Source organism: Octopus sinensis, linkage group LG1, assembly GCF_006345805.1.
Source record: "Octopus sinensis linkage group LG1, ASM634580v1, whole genome shotgun sequence".
NCBI lineage: Eukaryota > Metazoa > Mollusca > Cephalopoda > Octopoda > Octopodidae > Octopus > Octopus sinensis.
In genome coordinates this window covers 31,970,901-31,993,075 of record NC_042997.1, presented here as the reverse complement: position 1 = coordinate 31,993,075, position 22,175 = coordinate 31,970,901, and the positions used below count along the sequence as shown (strand labels likewise).

The 22,175-nt window shown below is 37.0% G+C and overlaps 1 protein-coding gene across 7 annotated transcripts in view; it reads right to left on the bottom strand.

Moving 5' to 3' along the window:
• LOC115215792 (flotillin-1) overlaps window positions 1-22,175 on the bottom strand; it is a 103,757-nt gene that overhangs the window by 12,596 nt on the left and 68,986 nt on the right. For all 7 annotated transcript variants that reach the window (XM_029785099.2, XM_029785113.2, XM_029785093.2 and 4 more), the window contains 3 exons: window positions 14,142-14,285; window positions 9,804-9,923; window positions 1,426-1,521 (listed from right to left, as the gene is read on the bottom strand). In XM_029785099.2, the coding sequence (XP_029640959.1) occupies window positions 1,426-1,521; window positions 9,804-9,923; window positions 14,142-14,285 (360 nt within the window). The remainder of the gene's footprint in view (window positions 1-1,425; window positions 1,522-9,803; window positions 9,924-14,141; window positions 14,286-22,175) is intronic.

The window sequence follows — 22,175 nt, the reverse complement described above, 5'->3', positions numbered from 1 at the left end:
GGCACAGAGACTTGGGAGACACTTGCTGCCAACCGCTCATCCTGGCACAGCGTAATCACCACAGGAGCAAAGACAGCCGAGGAGAACGGATTCAGTCAGCAGAACAGAAACGCCAGATGCGGAAAGCCAGAGCCACCTGCACCAATAGCACAGCCCCTACCCACTTCTACCCCACCTGTGAGGGGCTTCTGCCCGGATTGGCCTCACCAGCCACCTCCGTCTCACAGCAGCAATTACACAATTGATGTCAATGGTCATCTTCGAAACCGAAGGACGAACATTCATTCATGTTACACAGCAGCCAGTTTTAGATGTAGTTTTAACAAGGCACTTAAAAGCAATCATTTTTCTGTAGGGTTTACTGAATAGCTCCAGCCAGCCCTGAATAGACTGATGTCAAGGAGTTATCTAAATCATCATCTAGCATCTGCTTTCCATGCTGGCATGGATTAGATGGTTTGACTGGAATTGGTAAGCTGGAGAGCTGTACCAAGTTCCAGTTGGATTTAGCATAGTTTCTATGGCTGGATGTCCTTCCAAATGCCAATAAATACGAATGATTCAATTAGCATTTTAATTTAAGACCATTTCATCATTTACAACAAATTTTATGTCCTGAATTGAGACATTAGAAATTAAATTTGATGATGACAGGAGGTTTAACCCTTTAGTGTTTGCATTATTCTGCCAAAGTTAATCCTTTTTTATCCACATTGTTTTGAGTTAATCATGCATTATCTAGTAGCTATGAGATTTTGATGAGGTAGCTGTTAATTTTTAAAACGATATTGTAGGGTTGGTGTGAGAGACCAGATCTGGTCAGTTTGACCATAAAACAGGCAGAATACTTTTGGCCGGATATGGCCGGTTTAAATGCTAAAGGGTTAAGGAATCTGAGCCAAAATGAGCCAGTAGACTACATAGAAGTTCCTTTCTTGGCTTCAATTAGACTCTTTTTAGACCATTCCATCATCGTAGCTCATTTCCTACATTCACATTCAACCATTTTTTTTTAATCACACACTTGGGTGCTGAAGTATTTCTTGATGCACTATGAAGGAAAACAGGGTAGTCATGGTGGAAGTGTGGTTGAATAGGTTGACCTGGGGGTAAACAATAGCAGCAACAACAACAAAAGTAAAAAAAAAAGGGGGGAAGGCAAAAGATGAGTTGTAGGTGGCTGATCTTACATAGGCAATACAGAATGCATATAATTAGCAGATTGACTGTCTCACAACAAAAAAATACCAAGCCTACCACTTTTAAAAATTTTGAGTCTACGAAAATAGCCTCAAACTTCTTTGGATTGCTATAAATATAGGACTAATTTTGTAAGAAATTGAAACCAAAAAGACATATACATACATACATATATATATATATATATATACTAAAAAAAAAAAAAAAAGAAATGGAAAAACTCACTCGTATTCCAGCATCTCTTTTAGCTTCAGCCTCACCAATTCTGGCATCCCTTTTGACTTCAGCAGTACGTTTTAAGCCCAGTGCCTTAAGGTAACCCTGTCAAGAAAAAATGTTTAAAAGATTTAAAAAACAATTAGGAGAGTAGCAATAAAATACACAGACACACACATATGGGTGTGTATATTTATTGTCAGTGCTATTGATGTGATCTTTCAATTTAGTAAGTATATTTTTGTCAGCACATGTTAAAGCAAATATGGATTTCTTTGTTATTTTGGAAAGTGAGAAAATGGTTTGTGGGGAGGAAGGAAGGAGAGAAAAAGAGAGGGCGAGGGAAAGAGAGAGAGGGAGAGTGAAATAAATTAATAACTTGTCACAAAGAATTTCAGCTATGCTAAAGATTTCTGAAACAGTAAAAGAACATGACTATATGTTATGAAAACAGTTTCTTAAGCTACCTCAAAGCTTGAAAATATATAGGGAAGTTGTGGTATCAGAACCCTTCGAAATAGATATTGAATGACTAGTCAGCCAGCAAAGAGGTTTACAATGGGCATTTCAATTGTGTATTTGTGTAGTATACATAATTCCACACTATCACATTTTATGTAACCAATGATATCTGGGTGATATCATCATCATTGTTTAACGTCTGTTCTCCATGCTAGCATGGGTTGGACGGTTTGACCGGGGATCTGGGAAGCCAGAAGGCTGCACCAGGCTCCAGTCTGATCTGGCAGTATTTCTACAGCCTGATGCCCTTCCTAACGCCAACCACTCCGTCAGTGTAGTGGGTGCTTTTTACGTGCCACCTTTACATAAATAAAATTAGAATTCATTTACTGAAGTCGTTTACAGATTTTTACAATAATTACAGGAAAATGGTTGGCTATTTTCCTTTTTATGGTGGTGCCCCAGCTTGACCGCAGCTTAAAAGCTGAAATGATTTAAACATTTACAAGTAGACACGTGTTGGGACTGAACTCAAAACCAGTTGATTGGGAAGCAAATTTCTCAACCACAGTCATAGCTGTTATGTATGTTATATCAAAGACATGACTGTTCAAATTAGAAATTTTTCTTATTAAGGATTTCTCATTCTTTCTTATTAGTCCTTTATGTTTAGTTAGGAACAATAGCATTTCTAAATCCATTGTCCTTAACTTAACATAAGAGTCTTAAGAAAAGATACAAAAGGAAAACATCTAACTTGAATATCATGTTTAATGAATGTTTGTCCATTGTTGTTGATGAGAAGATGGGTCATGGTGTGTTTGGCTGTGACTGGTCAGTCAGTCTGATGCAGGCTTGGAAGGCTCTGCAGCAGGTTGGGCACTGGTGGCCTGCTGGAACTGAAGGCAAGGAGTTGGCTCTGGACTTGCACAATTCATGTTTACTTTGTGCTCCTACAATCCTGTTCTGTTCGTAGGAAGTGGCACTTCAGTTGGTGTAGCTTTACCAGGCAGGACAGTCCTGTGCTGGCATTTCCCAGATGTTGGGGTTGATCTCAAAGTATCATTATCCCCTTTCCCATGCCTATGTGGGTTGGATGAATCCTTTCCAACACAGCATCTCAGTTTGTTGTGTTGTCATCTCTAGTGAGATTGTAAGATGCTTGTGTACGAAGTGTGACATTGCAAAGTAGTGAGAGATGGGCACCGAATGTAGGGGATGTGCAAAAGTTGGAGAGAAATAAAGCAGGCTTGCTCCAATGGATGCATAATGTTAGCACACATGAATGACATGGGACAAATGAGCTGAGAGAAACAAGGTATAAGAAAGATCAGCAATAGTGTGCAAAGAATGAAAACTGGGATGTGTGGACATGTGATGATCATAAAGGATAGCAAATGAGTAAAGAGGTGCCAGGATGAAAAGTGGAAGGAAACTCTGGAAGAGGAAGATCAAAGAAAACATGGGCAGAAGTGTGAAGATGCTGTACAAGTACAAGTACTCAGCCCTTGTAGCAGAAACAGTTATAAGCTAATAAAGGTGAACATGTAGCCCCTATTCTTTTGTCACTCTTTCATTGAATAATTTCCCGTTCCTTTGTTGTCTGCTTAATTTCATATTATACTCTATACTTGGATAATGCTTTATTCTGAAACAGATATATATTGAGGTCTAACACCAGGTTATCAGTATCGCTATGACTAAGTGAAATATATATATATATATATAATATAAAACATTCAAGGTAAAAAAATAAAAAAGAAACATGTCCATTATTCTTGAAAATTTTCATAAAATTACAAGTTTCAAAAAGATTGTATGAATATATTCTCAGTCTTTTACTCATTTGATTACACATGAACAATATATATATATATATATATATATATATATATATATATATATATATATATATATATATGTATGTGTGTGTGTGTGTGTGTATATATATAGTTTAACAATAGTGAGTACAGATATTTTTGTCACAACTATGTGCAATAAAATCAATTGAGAATATCATTAAAAAGAAATTACTTAGTGTAGAAAATAACTATAGCAGAAGAAACACATGAACTGTTGTCATGCACAGAACAGTTTTATGAAAAATGATATCCTAATAGTAATATACATGAGTATGTATGCACACACATGCATATGCACACATAGGATGAGAACAAAGAGGGAGAATAAAATAACTGAATGCGTAATGTGGTTTGACTTGCAATTTATTGCAACAACTAAAAAAGCTTATATGTCTTAGCATAAGGAAACTATATAGCAACACACAAGTTTGAGATAAATGTATAACATATATCTTAAACTAGCATCTTAACCAGGAGAAAATCTATTTCTCATTTACTTAATGTATTTTCGTTTTTGGATTTGGTTTGCAAGATTCTTTATATGAGTTCGTGTGTTGAAGCATATTCTGTTGTGTCTGGGGAGAGTGATTTTCTTTTTGTGCCTTATAATGTAACACACTCACCAGTAAAATTTCCACTTATTTCTTATTTTTATTTTCCTAAAATTAATGTAATTTATATTCTGAAGCTAAATATTGCATTCTGTGTATAAGTAAGTTATCATATGTATGTGCTGATTTTTTTTCCTTAAGTACAAGGCAGTGTCTTTGTAGAAAAGGGATACAGTTAATGTACATTGACACAAATAATGCCTAGTTTCTAATTTATCAATAAGCAAAGGATGAAAAGCTGAGTTAGTAGCCAATTTTGAAACATTTAATCCTTTAGCGTTCAAATTAATATGTCAAAAGTAATCTTTATTCATTTACATTTTAAAAAATTAATCTGGTATTATCTTGTAGCTTCAACATTTGAAAGATGTAGTTGTTTATTTTTAGAATGACATTGCAGGGTAGGTGTGAGATACTGGTTCTGGCCAGTTTGAGCATAAAATGAGTAGAATATTTGGGCCGGATATAGCCAGTTTAAACACTAAAGGGTTAAGAGTTCACGCAAAATTCTGTAGCTGAAACTAGGGTTTATGAGTCACTACGGTTTTCTGTTGTTCTGTCTCATATATAATACTTGAAATATAAATAAATATTAATTGATTTAATATAATTACACAGACACAATATAAAACAAATTATGTCATAATAATTGACAAGAATTTGGGCCACACCTCTTCTATTGCTCAAGAGTTATTAACCATTATATAATAGTGATCAGCAGTTCTTTAAACTACATGTTTTACTGAATATCAAGCAATCTTTTTTTGTGACCTTCCAAAGTGTGTTGGTGCATGAAGTATGTATTTTTTGGATACTATCTTAAAAGGTTTTTTTATCAATTATATCAACCACAGTACTTTGATACATACTTTATTGATTCCTATTAAACTCACTATGGTGTAAAGACCTGTAACTTGGACTGAATACTACAAGAGAGTAATTTCTTTTTCTTGAAACATTGCTTTCTCAGTCATCTACAGCTGATAAATATACATTATATCAATAGTGAAGGAATGGAAATGTTGAGGGGTTGTAAAATGAGTACAGTAGGAATGCAAAAGACTACACAAAATAGACCCCCTACCCCACCGAGTGATTAGCAATTGAATCCAGCAGCTGTACAGTTGAATGAGCAATTAAAGATCATAGGCAGGGTGATAGAAAAAGGACTTCATATGCAGCTGATGAAATTAGTAGTAGAAGTCTCTATAAAATAATTCTCTCAAATACATAACAGCCTCCCTGTAATTATTTGATAGATTCTGTTAATGCAGATCACTAAATTAACAGTGGAGGAGTGTGTTCCAAAAGGATTCTCACTTGGACCAAGTGATTATTGTACAATGTACAATAATGCATGGTAGTGAAACATTGGTATTGAACGTGGAGGGTGTGCAAAGGCTGCACACAGGTGAGCTGGGCAGACTCCACTAGATGTATGTATAATGTTGGTATTTATAAATGATGGGACACAGGCGCAGGAGTGGCTGTGTGGTAAGTAGCTTGCTAACCAACCACATGGTTTCGGGTTCACTCCCACTGCGTGGCACCTTGGGCAAGTGTCTTCTGCTATAGCCCCGGGCCGACCAATGTCTTGTGAGTGGATTTGGTAGACGGAAACTGAAAGAAGCCTGTCGTATATATGTATATATATATATATAAGTGTGTGTGTATATGTTTGTGTGTCTGTGTTTGTCCCCCTAGCATTGCTTGACAACCGTCACTTAGCAGTTCGGCAAAAGAGACCGATAGAATAAGTACTGGGCTTACAAAGAATAAGTCCCGGGGTCGATTTGCTCGACTAAAGGCGGTGCTCCAGCATGGCTGCAGTCAAACGACTGAAACAAGTAAAAGAGTAAAGAGTAAAGAGACGAGCTGAGAGAAAAGATAAGTGTAAAAGCAATCAGATGTGTGCTAAAGATATAACTGAGCTGGTGTAGACGTGGTGCATAACAAAGAAAGGGAGGTAGTGGTGAAACATGACCTCAAGAGGTCGAATTTCACCAAGAAGGTGATAAAGAACAGCCATAAAGGATGAGATTGTGCTACAGATAATGACACACACATATGGAGGACTACATTGAACACCAATGTTGTTTTGGCATGATTTCTAAGAAGGGCAACCAATGATAGAAGCCATGCCAAAACAGACACAGGAGCTTGATGCAGTTTTCTAGCTCACAGGATCCTGTGAAACCTATACCAACAAGGAAGATGGATGTTAAATGATCACACACACACACGTTCATTTGTTTTGGACATACAGCTTGTACTATGAGAGACTCTTCATCAGATATTGACTAGCGATCATGATTACAGTATCTCTTTCTTTACTACCCACAAGGGGCTAAACACAGAGGGGACAAACAAGGACAGACAAACAGATTAAGTCGATTATATCGACCCCAGTGCGTAACTGGTACTTATTTAATCGACCCCGAAAGGATGAAAGGCAAAGTCGACCTCGGCGGAATTCAAACTCAGAACGTAACGGCAGACAAAATACCGCTAAACATTTCGCCCGGCGTGCTAACGATCTTGCCAGCTCACCGCCCTCTGATTACAGTATCTTCCAACAAGATCACTCTTCGCAGATGCCAAGCAGCTGATGTTCCCATAGCATGCTGGATTGTTTCAGGTAGCCTGGTAACATACTTTTCCCCCCCCATGTTAACAATGAACCCACAACACCAGACTGAATGCAGCAGCAACTACTCCAACTATGCACCAAGGAAAGCACAGGAAGAATTAGTGAAAAATAACCTGAGGAGGTTGAACCTCATGAAAAAGAGGTGACAAAGGATTGCAGCAGGTAGTGAACCACTGTACAGAAGAAGACCCATCAAATTAATGAAAGCACAGAAAAATAGATGTAAAATGATGACGATATATACATCATCATCATCATCGTTTAATGTCCGTTTTCCATGCTGGCATGGGTTGGACGGTTCGACCGGGGTCTGGGAAGCCATGGAGGCTGCACCAGGCTCCAGTCTGATCTGGCAGTGTTTCTACAGCTGGATGCACTTCCTAATGCCAACTACTCCGTGAGTGTAGTGGGTGCTTTTTACGTGCCACCGGCACAGGTGTCAGGCGAGGCTGGCAACGGCCACGATTGGTTGGTGCTTTTTAAATGCCACCAGCATGGAAGCCAGTTGAGAGGGCACTGGCAATGGCCATGTTTGGATGGTGCTTATTACGTGCCACCGGCACTGGTATCACAACTACAATTTCCACTGATCTTTGATTGATTTCGATTAAAAATCAATATGAATACATAAGTATATATAAGTTTCCAGCTACCATAAATCTTTCAATTTCTCATTCTTGAAGGTAATTTCAGGACGAAATACCAATAATGTAGTATCTGTTTACAGTGGAGCTTAATTTGTCAGGGTTTGATCCATGTACTTTAGGTTCAGGACCATCCTCTGCAACAAATATTAAACTAAACAAGAGGTATCAGGTGATGAAATTGCAACAGACTATCACTGACTCAAGGGTACCTTTCAAGCCAGTCTGTCTAGCATTGCCTTCTTTCACCAGGTCAAGCATTATTCACATCTAATTAATAGTGGGGCTGGGTGTTCTTAAACCATAGCCTCTAGAGTAAGAAGTGGATGAAAAAGTTCAGTGAACTATTACCTCTGATGTCAATGAAAGATTTCTCTTTTCGAACGAAGGGCAAATTATATGATGCTTGGGTGTGAAGTGTTATATCACATAGTAATGAGATATGGGCTTTGAATGTGAAGAATTTGTGAAAGCTGGAAAGAAATGAATGAAACATGCTCTGTTGGATGTGTAATGTTGGTGTGCAAGAGAGAATCCAGCACTGGCACAGGTATGGGATACGTATAGAGGATGTGAGTCCATCATCATCATCGTTTAAGTCCGTTTTCCACGCTGGCATGGGTTGGACGGAAAAGGCTATAGTCGGCCCGAGGCTACAGTAGAAGTCACATGCCCAAGGTGCTACGCAGTGGGACTGAACCCGGAAGCATGTGGCTGGTAAGCAAGCTACTTACCACACAGCCACTTAATATGTTTTCCATGCTGGCATGGGTTAGATGGCTTAACAGGAACTGGCAAGGTCAGGGATCGCACCAGATTCCATAATCTGTTTTGGTTCGGTTTCTACAGCTAGATGCCCTTCCTAATGCCAACCACATTAGAGTTTACTGGGTGCTTTTTGCGTGGCACCATTACCAGTGCCTTTTATGTGACACCAGCACTCAAACCACTGCTTGAACCCTTCTAGGTGGATGGAACCTGTAGAAGGGAGAGACCAAAGAAGATATGTGGAGACGTGCGGGGGGGGGGGAAATTTCAAGAGACTGAGTTTTATAAAGAAGATGGCAATGGATCATGAGAAATGGTGACGCACTGTGCTGGAGTAGATCTGTTCAATCCATGGAAAGATGGCAAAATGAATATTGTCAAAATAATGCAAGTTGGGATGTACAGAATCTATTTTTGGGTCTTTAATGTTCATATGTCAGTCTCCTTGACACTAACCATTTTTGCTACAATCACTCTTCTCTTCTCTCTTCAATACTCTATCATTCCCATTCGTCGCTCGCTTCCATCAATATCTCTTTCTCTCATTTCACTGTTTGTGTAATAGGAAATGGCAACACATTGGATCTGCATTCAATCAATTCTATAATTACAAGAATCCATTTTTATTTCTAGCCATTATTCTTCTCTATTCATCTCTTATATCTCTCAATTGACATCCCTTTCTCTCTCTCTCATTTACTTTCACTTGTCTTCATTGCTAGCTATCATTTTCTCTCACTATTTTCTCTTCAATCATCTCATTTCTTTTATCACCATCTTTCCCCAACATGTCAACCGTAGCAAATTTTGAACCGAATGCTCAGTTGTTGAGGGTGACCAAGAAGCGAGGATGTTAGAAATGTAACTTAAGCAAGTGAGATATACGCTTCCAATCTAGAAGTAGTAATTCCAAACAAGAATTGATCTGGATAATAGCTCAGCCAAACCACACTGGCATAGAAAAGCAAGCATAAATTAAACGGTAATAATTATGAGACTAAAAACCATCAATTTACAAAAGCTTAACAACTACTAATAGATTCCAATGGATGTATCTTACAGTATAGAATTTTTTTTTTACCATTGTGACATTTAAGCTCTAACAAAGTCAACAATGTTAATTTGACTCATTCACTTAAAACTATTGCAAAAACTACATCTTTAGGCAATAGTAATTGAATGTGTTATAATTGGCAAACAGCAGACGAATTCAGATGCAGAAAATGCTGATGGATGCTGTAGACATGTTACTACCTAAAAGAAAAACAAAAACAATAAAATTTCCCAGAGGACATTAATGTTATGAATCATAAATGAAAACACAAATAAAATATTGATGTTCAATTATCATATATTACAGACAGAGATGTCTATCATCAGATAGGCTTACCTCATCATCTCTAATGTCCTTTAATGTATAGCTAACAACATAGATCCCCATATTGACTAAATCCGAAGAGGCAACTTCAAACACAGCTTTGGAAAACTTCTTGCGATCCTTATAGATTTCCTGAAATGAGAAACAAACATAACAGATCAAAGTATTGATTCCTTCTGACAAACCATGAGGATAATTTTTGTTTTTTGTACAATACGGAAATAATTGAGTAGACTAGATTATATAACTGGTATTTCATCAGCTCTGGAGGAATGAGTGAATTAATGAGTAACTCTCTCTCTCTCTTTTTACTCTTATACTTGTTTCAGTCATTTGACTGCGGACATGCTGGAGCACCGCCTTTAATCGAGCAACTTGACCCCAGGACTTATTCTTTTGTAAGCCCAGTACTTATTCTATCGGTCTCTTTTGCTGAACTGCTAAGTAACGGGGATGTAAACACACCAGCATCGGTTGTCAAGCAATGCTAGGGGGACAAACACAGACACACAGACATACACACACATATATATATATATATATATATATATATATATACACACACATACGACAGGCTTCTTTCAGTTACCGTCTACCAAATCCACTCACAAGGCATTGGTCGGCCCGGGGCTATAGCAGAAGACACTTGCCCAAGGTGCCACGCAGTGGGACTGAACCCGGAACCATGTGGTTGGTTAGCAAGCCACTTACCACACAGCCACTCCTGCGCCTCTCTACAAGATCATTAGACTTGGTAGAAATAATAGCCAAATCTCCCTCAACTGACATTCTACTGTCTTAAAAAAAAATACATTGGATAATGTGGGCCCCGATAGACAAAAAGATGGGATGATCATGAAAGCAGCTTTGGTCATGAGTCCACGGAGTCTAGTCTGATGAAGTTAAACAACTAAAACAACCAGCCTGGAGATGTATAAGCTGAAGCTAAACCTGATAGGACTTAACTCAGAATTTGCCAGTTTATTTGGTGCCTTCATAATTCCAACAAACTAAATTAAGCGTGAATAGACATTCAAAAATTACTTATGACCTGTGTTTTGACAGTAGCATGTCAGATTGAGAGGGAGAGAGTGAGTGAGTGAGTGAGGGGGAGAGAGAGAGAGAGAGAGTCAGAGTCAATGTTCCTCTTATTATTGGTTTCTTAGACATAGATCTTTGAGTATGTAAGGGATTAGAAGTGGGAGGATGATGCTTATACATCATCAGTGCTGTATACTTGGAATAAGATATCCAACATTGCAACATCCCATGGACCGAAGAATTTTAAAAAGCAAGTCTTGTGTACACACCCATGTACGTACAGAATGTAATTATAGAAGCATTAACAAGGAATTAATGAGGAATTGCAGAAAAATGCCTTGAATGTTGCTAAGAGACGAGGGTCGAGGAAATAAGCAGAAATTAGAATTGTCAAGCATCATAAATATTCATTCACATTTATAGGCGAAACTGCAAGCACTTTTTACAGGCATCTATTGATTCAGAAGAATTGTGGCTAGCTAGATCAAATGACCTAGACTACTAACTAGTACACTGCTGCTGCTGCTTATTTACTAGGCAGGCTTACAGGGAGGGGGGGGGCTGATGGAAGCGATTTTCAGTCCTCCTCCTCTTCCTACTATCAGCAGCGCTGCTGCATATAGAGAACCTAAGAGATTATAACTTGTGTACAGCTAGCTGCTGAATTTCTATAGTAACCTGCAATAACAATGAAGGCAGACAACGAGAGAGCGAGAGAGTTGCTGCAAAAGCCAAGCTATCCGTAATCATTGTGTTCCTTACAGATACTCAAAGCTGCTTTTTTTTTTATTTATTTTTTTTTTTATTTTACATTACCATGGTAACTATTATGATAACATAGAAGAAATAAACATCCCATGATACAAACTTTCGATTATCAAAAGATAAAAATGGTGCTTCTATCTATTTTTTTCTCTCAATCTTCCTCAACAGGCTGCATTAAATAAAATTGCCACAATATATCTGTTCACTTACATAAATTAACAAATCAAAAATGACAGTTACAATTTTCTTCCACCTCCAGTTTAACATTACAAATTTTACATGAAACAAAACTGAACTTAAAATCCGCTAAAAACAATCAAGTTCTTCATTTTGGCTGTGCGGTTAAGTTTGTTTCACAACTCTTTTACTCTTTCACTTGTTTCAGTCATTTGACTGCGGCCATGCTGGAGCACCGCCTTCAATCGAGCAACTCGACCCCGGGACTTATTCTTTTGTAAGCCCAGTACTTATTCTATCGGTCTCTTTTTGCCGAACCGCTAAGTAACGGGGACATAAACACACCAGCATCGGTTGTCAAGCAATGCTAGGAAGACAAACACAGACACGCAAACACATACATATATATATATATATATATTATATATATATATATACGACAGGCTTCTTTCAGTTTCCGTCTACCAAATCCACTCACAAGGCATTGGTCGGCCCGGGGCTGTAGCAGAAGATACTTGCCCAAGATGCCACGCAGTGGGACTGAACCCGGAACCATGTGGCTGGTTAGCAAGCTACTTACCACACAGCCACTCCTGTGCCTATATGGTTTTGTGTTCAATCCTACTGAATGGCATCTTGGGCAAGTATCTATTACTATAGCTCCAAGCCAACCTAAGCTCTGTGACTGAATTTGGTAGAAAGAAACTGAAAGAAGCCCATCATATAAGTGTGTGTGTGTGCACATGCATGTGCCATTGTCTTTACATTTCATGATGGTCATAAACAAGCATCACCATTAATCAAGCAGAGTTGTTAGTTTTCGGTTTCCTTGGAAACAGGTGAAGGTTGGTGGCAGGAAAGACATCCAGCCATAGATGGTCTGCATCAATGGATTCCATCTGACCCATGCAAGCATGGAAAAGATTGGAATATAAAACAATGTCAATGCTTCAAATATTAGTTTTTTTTATTTCTTTTTAGTTCGATTTTCACTTTTACTTTCAGCAATTATGTTTTCTTTCCAGTTTGAACATTTAACTACTACATTTTCAATTATGGTTTATAAAAAAACCACCTAAGACTTATCAATCTCATTTTATACTGAAGTAAAATCAAAAGCCTTACCTCAAGATTGCCTGTATAAGCAAAAAATGCATGAACTTAAAACATCTAAATACCTTATAAATACGTCTGTCTATTAGGTAACTTTTAACCACCTAATCATTAAATGGGAAATATTTTCATTGCATTTCCAATATTTTAAATCCAGGTTTGTTCCCATTAACAGGGGTGACCGGATCTACCTCACTCTTACAGCAACTGCTCTCATACCACCTCACCCAGTTTTTGGCATCTTCTCTCTTCAAGCCAACCCTCCCAATCTCCTCCTCCACGTTTTCTTTGGTCGACCTCACTTTTGCAGTTCATTCAACTTTAAACTTAAGCACTCACCTCAGAACATGATCCTCATCCCTCCTCAACACATGTACCTACCACTGCATTCCATTTGCCCTTGCCAGCTGTTCCACCAATTCCTTCAACCCCAGCATCCCCATCAAGTCTTCATCCCTCCTTTTATCCAATAATTTTACACTGCACATTGCTCTCTCGGTCCTTCTCAAAATTGCCATTTTGCTTTTATCAAATATTTTATTCTTGGCACATATTTAGTACCAAACTCGATACAAACAGAAAACCTTTATTTCTAAAGTAAGAGTAGTAAAGCTGGACATGGGTATGATATGTATATATAAGGCCATTTCACAACCTGGATTTTGTCCTGTGTAGAATCCTGTGGGAGTGCCTTTTTGCCAGAGCCTTGAGAGTGGCCAATGCCTCGATAGAATTTAGTAGAAGGAAAATATGCAGAAGCTAGCCTTATGTATGTGTATGTGTTAGAGAAAGGCAAAAACATTGGTAAGGTAATTGAAAACCAAGTGCAGTCAGATGTGTGATTCATTCTGCTGAGTTAGACAATTCCATTGCTATTTTCCACAAAAAGGTAGTGAGCCAGTGATTGATCTATTGGCTAATCACAGGTTCACTACATTTTTGACAAATGTAACCAATACTATTGTCCATCAATTGCAATATAAAACACAAATAATATTCTTGCTCATAAGGCTGCTGATGCGTGTATGTTTACATACTTCATACTTTAATATCTCGACTTCTTGATAACTGATCAATATATCCATAGAAACCAGATAAAATTGTCAGCATAGAAAATAATTCAGAGTAGCTTAATAAGCTCCACACTTATCCAAGTACGCTTTTGTCCCTGCATCTCAGTGTCTAAGTAGACTAGTATTTCTAAATGTGAACATGTATGCAAATATTGAATTTTGCTGTAAAATGTTTACCAACCTCAACAGTCATGTTTCCCATTATGGCACGCTGGTGACCTTCAAGTGTCTCTTTTGCAACCTTCTCGATCTCATTTTCATTTTTGCCAAGGAATAGTTCACACGCAGTGTGAAGCATTTCATCATTGGAACCTTGTACTTTAATCTAACAATGGGACACAAAGGAAAATAAACAAACATTGATATACAATTGATAACTTCATTAAATGTCAGTCATTAAATGACATACCACACTGCAAAAAAAAAAAAAAATCACCAATTATAATTGTCATATAATACACCTAATTTGCATAGTATGCTTTACATGATGGCTAGATTTTGGGTACCTTTAGTACAGTTCATTCTGTTTAAATATTTACCCCACTTCACTGTCTACAGTTTTTTTTTTTGCTGTAGACATTGGCTGACGAAAAAAAATAAAGAAGCTTTGTAGAGAATTAACAAGAGGAATATGTCAGACAGACCCATCTTAAACAATACAAATAAATTATTTTAATTAAACATAAGGCCAACTTTTTGGTGGGTTAGTTATACATATATTTCAGGTGGACGGACAAGTCAGCATGAGCAGAATTAGAACTTGGAATGTAAAGTGTTGAAACAGCTGAAAAACACTGATGCTTCTGCTATAGCAAATTCTTAATTATATCTAATTTAGATACAAGGTTGGCAATTTTGAAGGGAAGTGGATTAGGTGATACCATAGGATCCAGAATTTGAATGGTACTTTTATATCAATCCCAGTGCCGAAGTGATACTTATTTTATCGACCTTGAAAGACAAAGCTGATCCAAGCAAGATTTGAGCGAAGAAAGTAATGAGTCAGAAGAAATACTGCAAACCATTTTGCCTGGCATGCTTATGATTCTCCCCATCTTGCTGCCTTGATAATAATAATAAATAATAGCTTCAAATTTTGGTACAGGGCCTGCAGTTTTTGAAGGTGACGGTGAGTTGATTACACCAACCCTAGTACATGACTGGTACTTATTTTATAGATTCTAAAATGCAAAAATGATCAGTGGAATTTGAGCTCCGAACGTAAAGACAGATGAAATGCCACTAAAAATTTTGCCTGGCATGCTAACAGTTCTGCTATTTTGCCACTTTCTTATGGTTTATGGACAGGGGTTGATTGATTACATCCAGCTCAGTACTTCACTTGTACTTATTCTTACCCTGCATGAATGGCAAAGTTGACTTTGGTGGTATTTGAATGTCAAGAGCTGGTAGAAACATGGCAAAGCATTTTATCTGGCATGCTAATGATTCTCCCCAGCTTAGTAATAATGTTAATGGAAGAAGTGAAATTCCCTAAATGAACTTAAACATATCAGTGTATATATTTTAACCCTTTCGTTACTGTATTTATTTTGAGATGATCTGTGTTTCTTTCAATTGCTTTAAATATAACAAAAAATTTAGTAAAATAACTTAGTTATCATTCAGCTAGTGTTAGAAATGTAAATTGTGACTCGGGTTTGGTGGAAGATTTTAATCCAAAACTTACGAAAACAAGACATTTGTACTCAGAACCAGAGCCGGTTTCAGCCGGGCTAGTAATGAAAGGGTTAAGAACTAGAGAGGAATAAGAGGCAAAAATCAAGACTAGGTAAGATTTGAACCCAGAGCATGAAGATATGTAACTAAATGTCAGATCCAAAGTTAATAACGATAACAAAAACATAAATGAAATCGATATCAGACTATGGGATTTCAGTTATGCAATGCTATTCATATGTAAATGAAATTATCTGTGTTTTTCCTTTTTTTCAGTTTCTGTAACCAAGTAACAAGCTTCAAATTAGCTATGCTATTACTGCAGAACTGGACTGCCTCTTGCTGATAAGCATCAATGCATTAAACATGTACAAGAATTGCAAGACACATGTAGTTAACAATGATGATGATGATAATATCATAGAGCACCAAATCTGTGAAAAAACTTATTTATTCATATTTTCCATCTTAAATTTTTGTCATGTTGCAATTTAAATGCCTGATATTCAAGAGAATATTTTAAATAAATCGAAAAGATTTTCAGAGACTTAACTGAATATAATATTTTTACTCAATCATCATCATCATCATCATTTAACATTTACATCTTCCATGTAAGCACGAGTTGGATAGTTTGACAAGAGCTAGGCAAGCTGTACCAGGTTCCATTGCCTTCTTTGGTGTGGTTTCTAAGGCTTCCTAATCTCAACCATTTTACAGAGTGTACTGGGTGCTTGTTATGTGGCACTAAAATCTGTGAGGCCACCAAGAAATTTACAAGATAAAGACCTCTGAACTGGGAGAGGAAGTAGAACTGATGGAGGAGAAGATGTGCCAGTTGAAAGGTTTAACTATAGAGGAGATACATGGCTACCCCAGTAGGAAAGGAAAGATATCATTAACATCGTCGTTTAACATCCGCTTACCATGCTGGCATGGGTTGGACGATTTGACTGAGTACTGGCGAACCAGATGGCTGCACCAGGCTCCAAGGGGGTTGATGGAGGAACAGTGGGGGAGGGGGAGTATAAGTGATACAGAGGGGATAGAGGGGAATGTTCTATAAGAATGTGAGGGGAGATGTTTAAAGATGGGGAAGAAGTGACTGCAGCATGGGGTGCCGAGGGAGTGCCTGGAAGGTGGGTATGGTAGATCGGTGAGGATATAGAGAGTGTGTGGGTAGGAACATGAGGGATAGTGGAAGGTTCTGCTATGGGTGCTCAGGAGTGGTTGGATGGGCAGGTGGAGAGTTGGCAGAATTCTAAGAAGCATTTCATGCATCTTTATGCTATGGGTTCAAATTCTGCCGTGGTAGGTCATCTTAGCCTTTTTATCCTTTTGGAGTTGATAAAATAGGTACCAATCGAGCACTAGGGGTCATAGCAGAGTTGGGTTAAGACCCATTGAGGCCCTATGAGCTTGGAAGATATTGGTGCCCCCATATATATGGAATTCAAAATATAAACAATAATAAAACATAATATAAATTTTTAGTTTTCAAAATGAAACAAAACTAACAGTAAGATGGAAAATAATGTTCCACTTTATTTATATTCAAAAAGCTTTCTCCCACATTTTTTAAAATTGCAGCCTCTGATCAGCTCCTTAAAATTAATCTCACGTAACTCATCTGCTTCTATACTTAGTAGAGATAAGGCATCCCGAATATCATTCTAGCAAATTCAAAGTGATTTTTTGTACCATAAACCAATTACCATTTATGTGGTGTCCCCCACCACCACTTTCCCTGATGCCCTAAGCACATGCTTATTTTGCTTAATGATTAATCAAGCACTGGGTCATAGTAATTGACTAGCTCTCTCCCTTTAAAATTTCAGGCCTTGTGCCTATAGTAGAATTATAATTAATATCATCGTTATCATTAAGGTGGTGAGGTGACAAAATTGTTAGCATGCTGGATAAAATGATTAGTGGCATTTTGTACATCATTTCATTCCGAGTTCAAATTCCACTGAAGTCAACTTTGCCTTCCATCTTTTTGGGGATTGATAAAATAAGTACCAGCTGAGCAATGGGGTTGATGTAATGGAATAGCTCCCTCCCTACAAATTTCAGGCCTTGTAGAAAGAATTACTAGTATTAATATTTTTGCTTTTTTACAATAGATAGCTGTAGAAAAGACAACTGGCTTAAAGATCCCCTATTTTTAAAACAATACACAAAAGCATGTGTGTATGTATGTGCATACACAGGTATGGCTATGTAGTTAAAGAATTCACTTTGCAGCAACCAACGTTTGCAAGTGAATTTGACAGACAGAAACTGTAGGAAGCCTGTCATATGTGTGCATGTGTGTGGTGGGGGGAATTTACATCCAACAGCTTTGCTTGAGAAAAAAACAGTGAATGTAATTTACATTCCTTATTGACATTATGTCCCATTTGTTCTACAACTTCAAAAAGCTGTGAAGTCTTTTACTTGAAAAGCAAGAAAGCGTTGGTGACTAGCAGAAGGTTCAGCCATAAAATCCTGCTTCAGATGAAGCCCCTGTTCATGTGCTAGCATGGAAAAACAGATGTTAACTGAACAAATGGAGATAGATTGGCAGAATTTTTAGAGCACCAGATAAAATAATTTGTATTTATTCCAACACTCTAAGCTCTGAGATCAAATTTCAGTGAAATCAACTTTGCCTTTTATCCTTTAAGGGTTGATAAAAAAAATAAAATACCTAGTCCAGGGTTACAGATTGGTGGAACAGTAAGAGTGTTGGATGAGATGCTTTATTGTATTCATACAGGCTATGTGTTCTTTCAGTAATACCTGCAATAACACTAATGCCAAGTAGTATCAGGTTTGCCTTTCTCTTTGATGTTGTAGGTATGGAGAAAAGAGACTTGCATACATAGGTAACTGCTAGTCTTCTTTAAAAAATCCTTGTCCAAGCCTATAACTTGGAGATGAAATTTCCAGATACAAGGTACTGACATTCATATATATATATGCACAGGTGTAGCTGCGTGAAAAGAAGTCTGATTTCCAACCACATTGTTCCAGGTTCAGTCCCACTATATAGCACCTTGAGCAAGTGTCTTCTACTGTAGCCTTAGGCCAATCAAAACTTTGTAAGTGGAAGTAGGTGTAAATTGAAAGAAGCCCATTGTGTGTGTGTGTGTGTATGTATGTATATATATATATATATATATATAATATATATATATATACATGCATACATACATACATACATACATACATAGTGTGTGTCCCCCACTACTGTTTGACAACCTGTGTTGGTGGTTACACCCTCCATAACTCAGCAGTTCAGTAAAAGTAACTGATATAATAAGTACCAGGCTTTAAAATAGTCAGTACTGGAGTTGACTCACTAGACTAAAAATTCATGGTGGTGCCCCCAGCATGCCAGCAGTCTAATGACTGAAAGTAAAAGACACATACACAAAATTCTTCTTGGGAACAGTGGGTGGACCTTGAAGCAGATAAAGCTATAAATGTATAATATTGAGCTAAAAACACCTTTAGATCAAAAAAGTCAAAGGCAACCCATAGGATACTAATCCGTATCTATGAAACAAATCCACAGATGTTCAAACCAAAGGGCTTTTTGACCCAATATTTAGAGGCTGTTACTTTGAGCAATATCATCTGCTTTGAGATCCACTGTTTCAACCAAAAACAAAAACAGAATTCTCTTGTTCCCTCAAAGTTTATAAATTCTTATGCCTTATGGTAAAATAAATATTTGCACATATCTGGATATTTACATATTGCTTGAGATGGCCCATTTACAGACATTTAACTGTAAAGATTGTTGCTCATCATCATCATCATCGTTTAACATCCGTTTTCCGCGCTAGTACGGGTTGGACGGTTCAACCGGGGTCTGGGAAGCCAGGGGCTGCTCCAGGCTCCAGTCTGATCTGGCAGTGTTTCTACAGCTGGATGCCCTTCCTAACGCCAACCACTCCGCGAGTGTCCAACAATATAAATATTAAAAACAATCATGACTGGTTATTCCTTATTTTTTAAAGTCATTTCCAAATTCTTTTGATAATTATAAAACTCCAAAGTAAGAATGGAACCTGTTGTCTGTCAGCTATACGACAGCAAGCAATGCCAATGAAAACAACAGGACTGCAGTAATAGCTTAAATTTGTGGTTTAGCAGGCATTTGTTAACCTTTAGCCTCATAGTTATTGTAGCTCTAAGCAGATGTTAAATCTCAAGTAAAACCAAATAATCAATAGTTGTTTTACTAAATATGTAATCTAACATTGGGATAAAATCTCAACAGCAAGCAACCGGTTGCCTGGCTTCTTATACTTTTTAATCCCTCGTCTGCAGGAACAAAGCTACTTCCCTCTCTCTTGTAGCTAGCTCATTCAGTCTTTTTCTTGCAAGCTGCATGCCAACCTCATTAGTGATAGCACCACAATAAATAAAAAAAAGAAAACACTCAGTATACTCTGCAAGGACAGGCATCCAGCAGTAGAAACCATGTTAAAACAAACATTGTCCCAAACTTTGGCATCGAGAGTTACACAAATGCCAGAACTGGGCGCCACTGCATAGTGCCAAGGACTCCAAATTTGCCATCAAGATGTAGGACAAGATACTGTGATAGCCTGGGCTTCCGAGGCCCACAGCTCTTCAATATCCTCCCGAAGAACCTAAGAGACCTGCATGGGGTGGATGCAGATGTCTTTAAAATGAAACTGGATCTTTTCTTGTCAGGTATCCCAGATGAACCAACTTCACGGCAGGAGGTGCAGATGAGGGCAGCTGCATCGAACTCTCTCATGCACCAAATGGCAATTGCTAAAAAGCATTCGTGAAGTAAAATCATGTAGCAACACCAAATGGCGGTGCCCCAGCATGGCCATGGCTAGTGAGCTGAAACTAGATAAATAAAAAAAAAATTGGAGAATAGACCTATTGTATCTTATCAAACTATCTAACTTATACCAGCATGGAACAGGGATGTATCATCAGGATACATGCTGTGAATATGTGTTCATTAATTAATCTATCATTTAGGCTGGGTATTTATTGAATCAATTAGGCATGATTAATTTTTATGCAAAATTTACCAAAAAATTTACAATCAAAAGTATAGCATATACCCAAGTTTGATTGCATTTTCATGGTTACATATATTGTAAAGGATATATACACAAAATATGGTCTATCTTATTATACACTGTTCACTAATCCTTACCCAACCTCCTCAGTTTCTGATGAATTTGGAAATCACTATACAAAGAATTAAGGAAAACTAAAGAATAACCTATCAAAGATAACTGAAATGAAGGCAACGACTTTTCATCCTGCCCCCCACCTAGTTCCTCATTCATAATTAGAAATGCATAAAATGTTCCTTTATCATACTTGAAGATCTAAATGATCTTAAATCAACACACACAAAAAAAAAAAAAAGCAAAAGATATAAAACATAACATGATATTTATATATGCAGAAATCATTAGCTGAGATATTATCCTATTCAAACTGTAATATATTTAATGTAATGTCAATGATCTATGACCTGAAGCTTATTTTGAAAATTAAGATGGTTCTTTTTTCGAATGTACAATACTAGTCTCAATGAATTTGATGAAAACTTAATTAGTATCAATAAAAACGTTTTGGATTTGACAAAAACAAAATTATAAGTGTTCAAATTGCAAAACATTTCAGTAAACAATTCAAATTGTTTTTGTAATTGTTATTCCTAACCAGTTTGAATAAAGCATTTAATTGGTTAATAATTTATGGCTAAAATGGGTTAAAAAAAAAAAAAAACAGTTAATAGAAACTATTATGAATGAAATTGAAATTATTTCAAAAGAACTCTTTTTTTTAACTATATTCATTTATACCACACAAGGGATCATACTGTATTATGATCAAAATGAAATTATATTTCAGTAAACAACGACATTACATAGTTGCTTTCATGTGTTTTCTTTATTTTCTTTTGTATATTAATGAATCAAATTAAAAAGATCTCCAAATTGGAAGTTATTAAGTATCAGTATTGTTTATATAAGTAATGTTTAAAAGAAAGAATAAAACATTGGAATTTTAGCAAAATTTCTCAAACTTTGGTTTTTATCAACCTTTGTTGCAAGACAGTTCCACATTTTAAAGAAGTGTATCTAATCACTGAAGCTTTTAGATATCTATCGAATGAACAGGAAGCCAAGAAACATTGACTAAATCCATGTCAGACTATTATTTGTGGGATGCAACACAAAATATAGAGTACTAGTTCTCAAATGCAGTAATGCTATTATGCATTAGGGTACCTCAAGGAGTACCTTGGTACAATGTGGGTTTTAAAAAATGTATTTTATGGCATTAGAAAATCCATAACAATACTCGAGTATCTTAAAAATTAAGAAAGTATAATTTTATCATTAGTATTAGTAAAACAAGGCAAAATGTCATTCTAAATTTTTTACTTTAACCCTTTAGCATTCAGATTACTCTCTCAAATGTAATGTTTATTTATTGATATTGTTTTCAATAAATCATACATTATCTCATAGCTTCA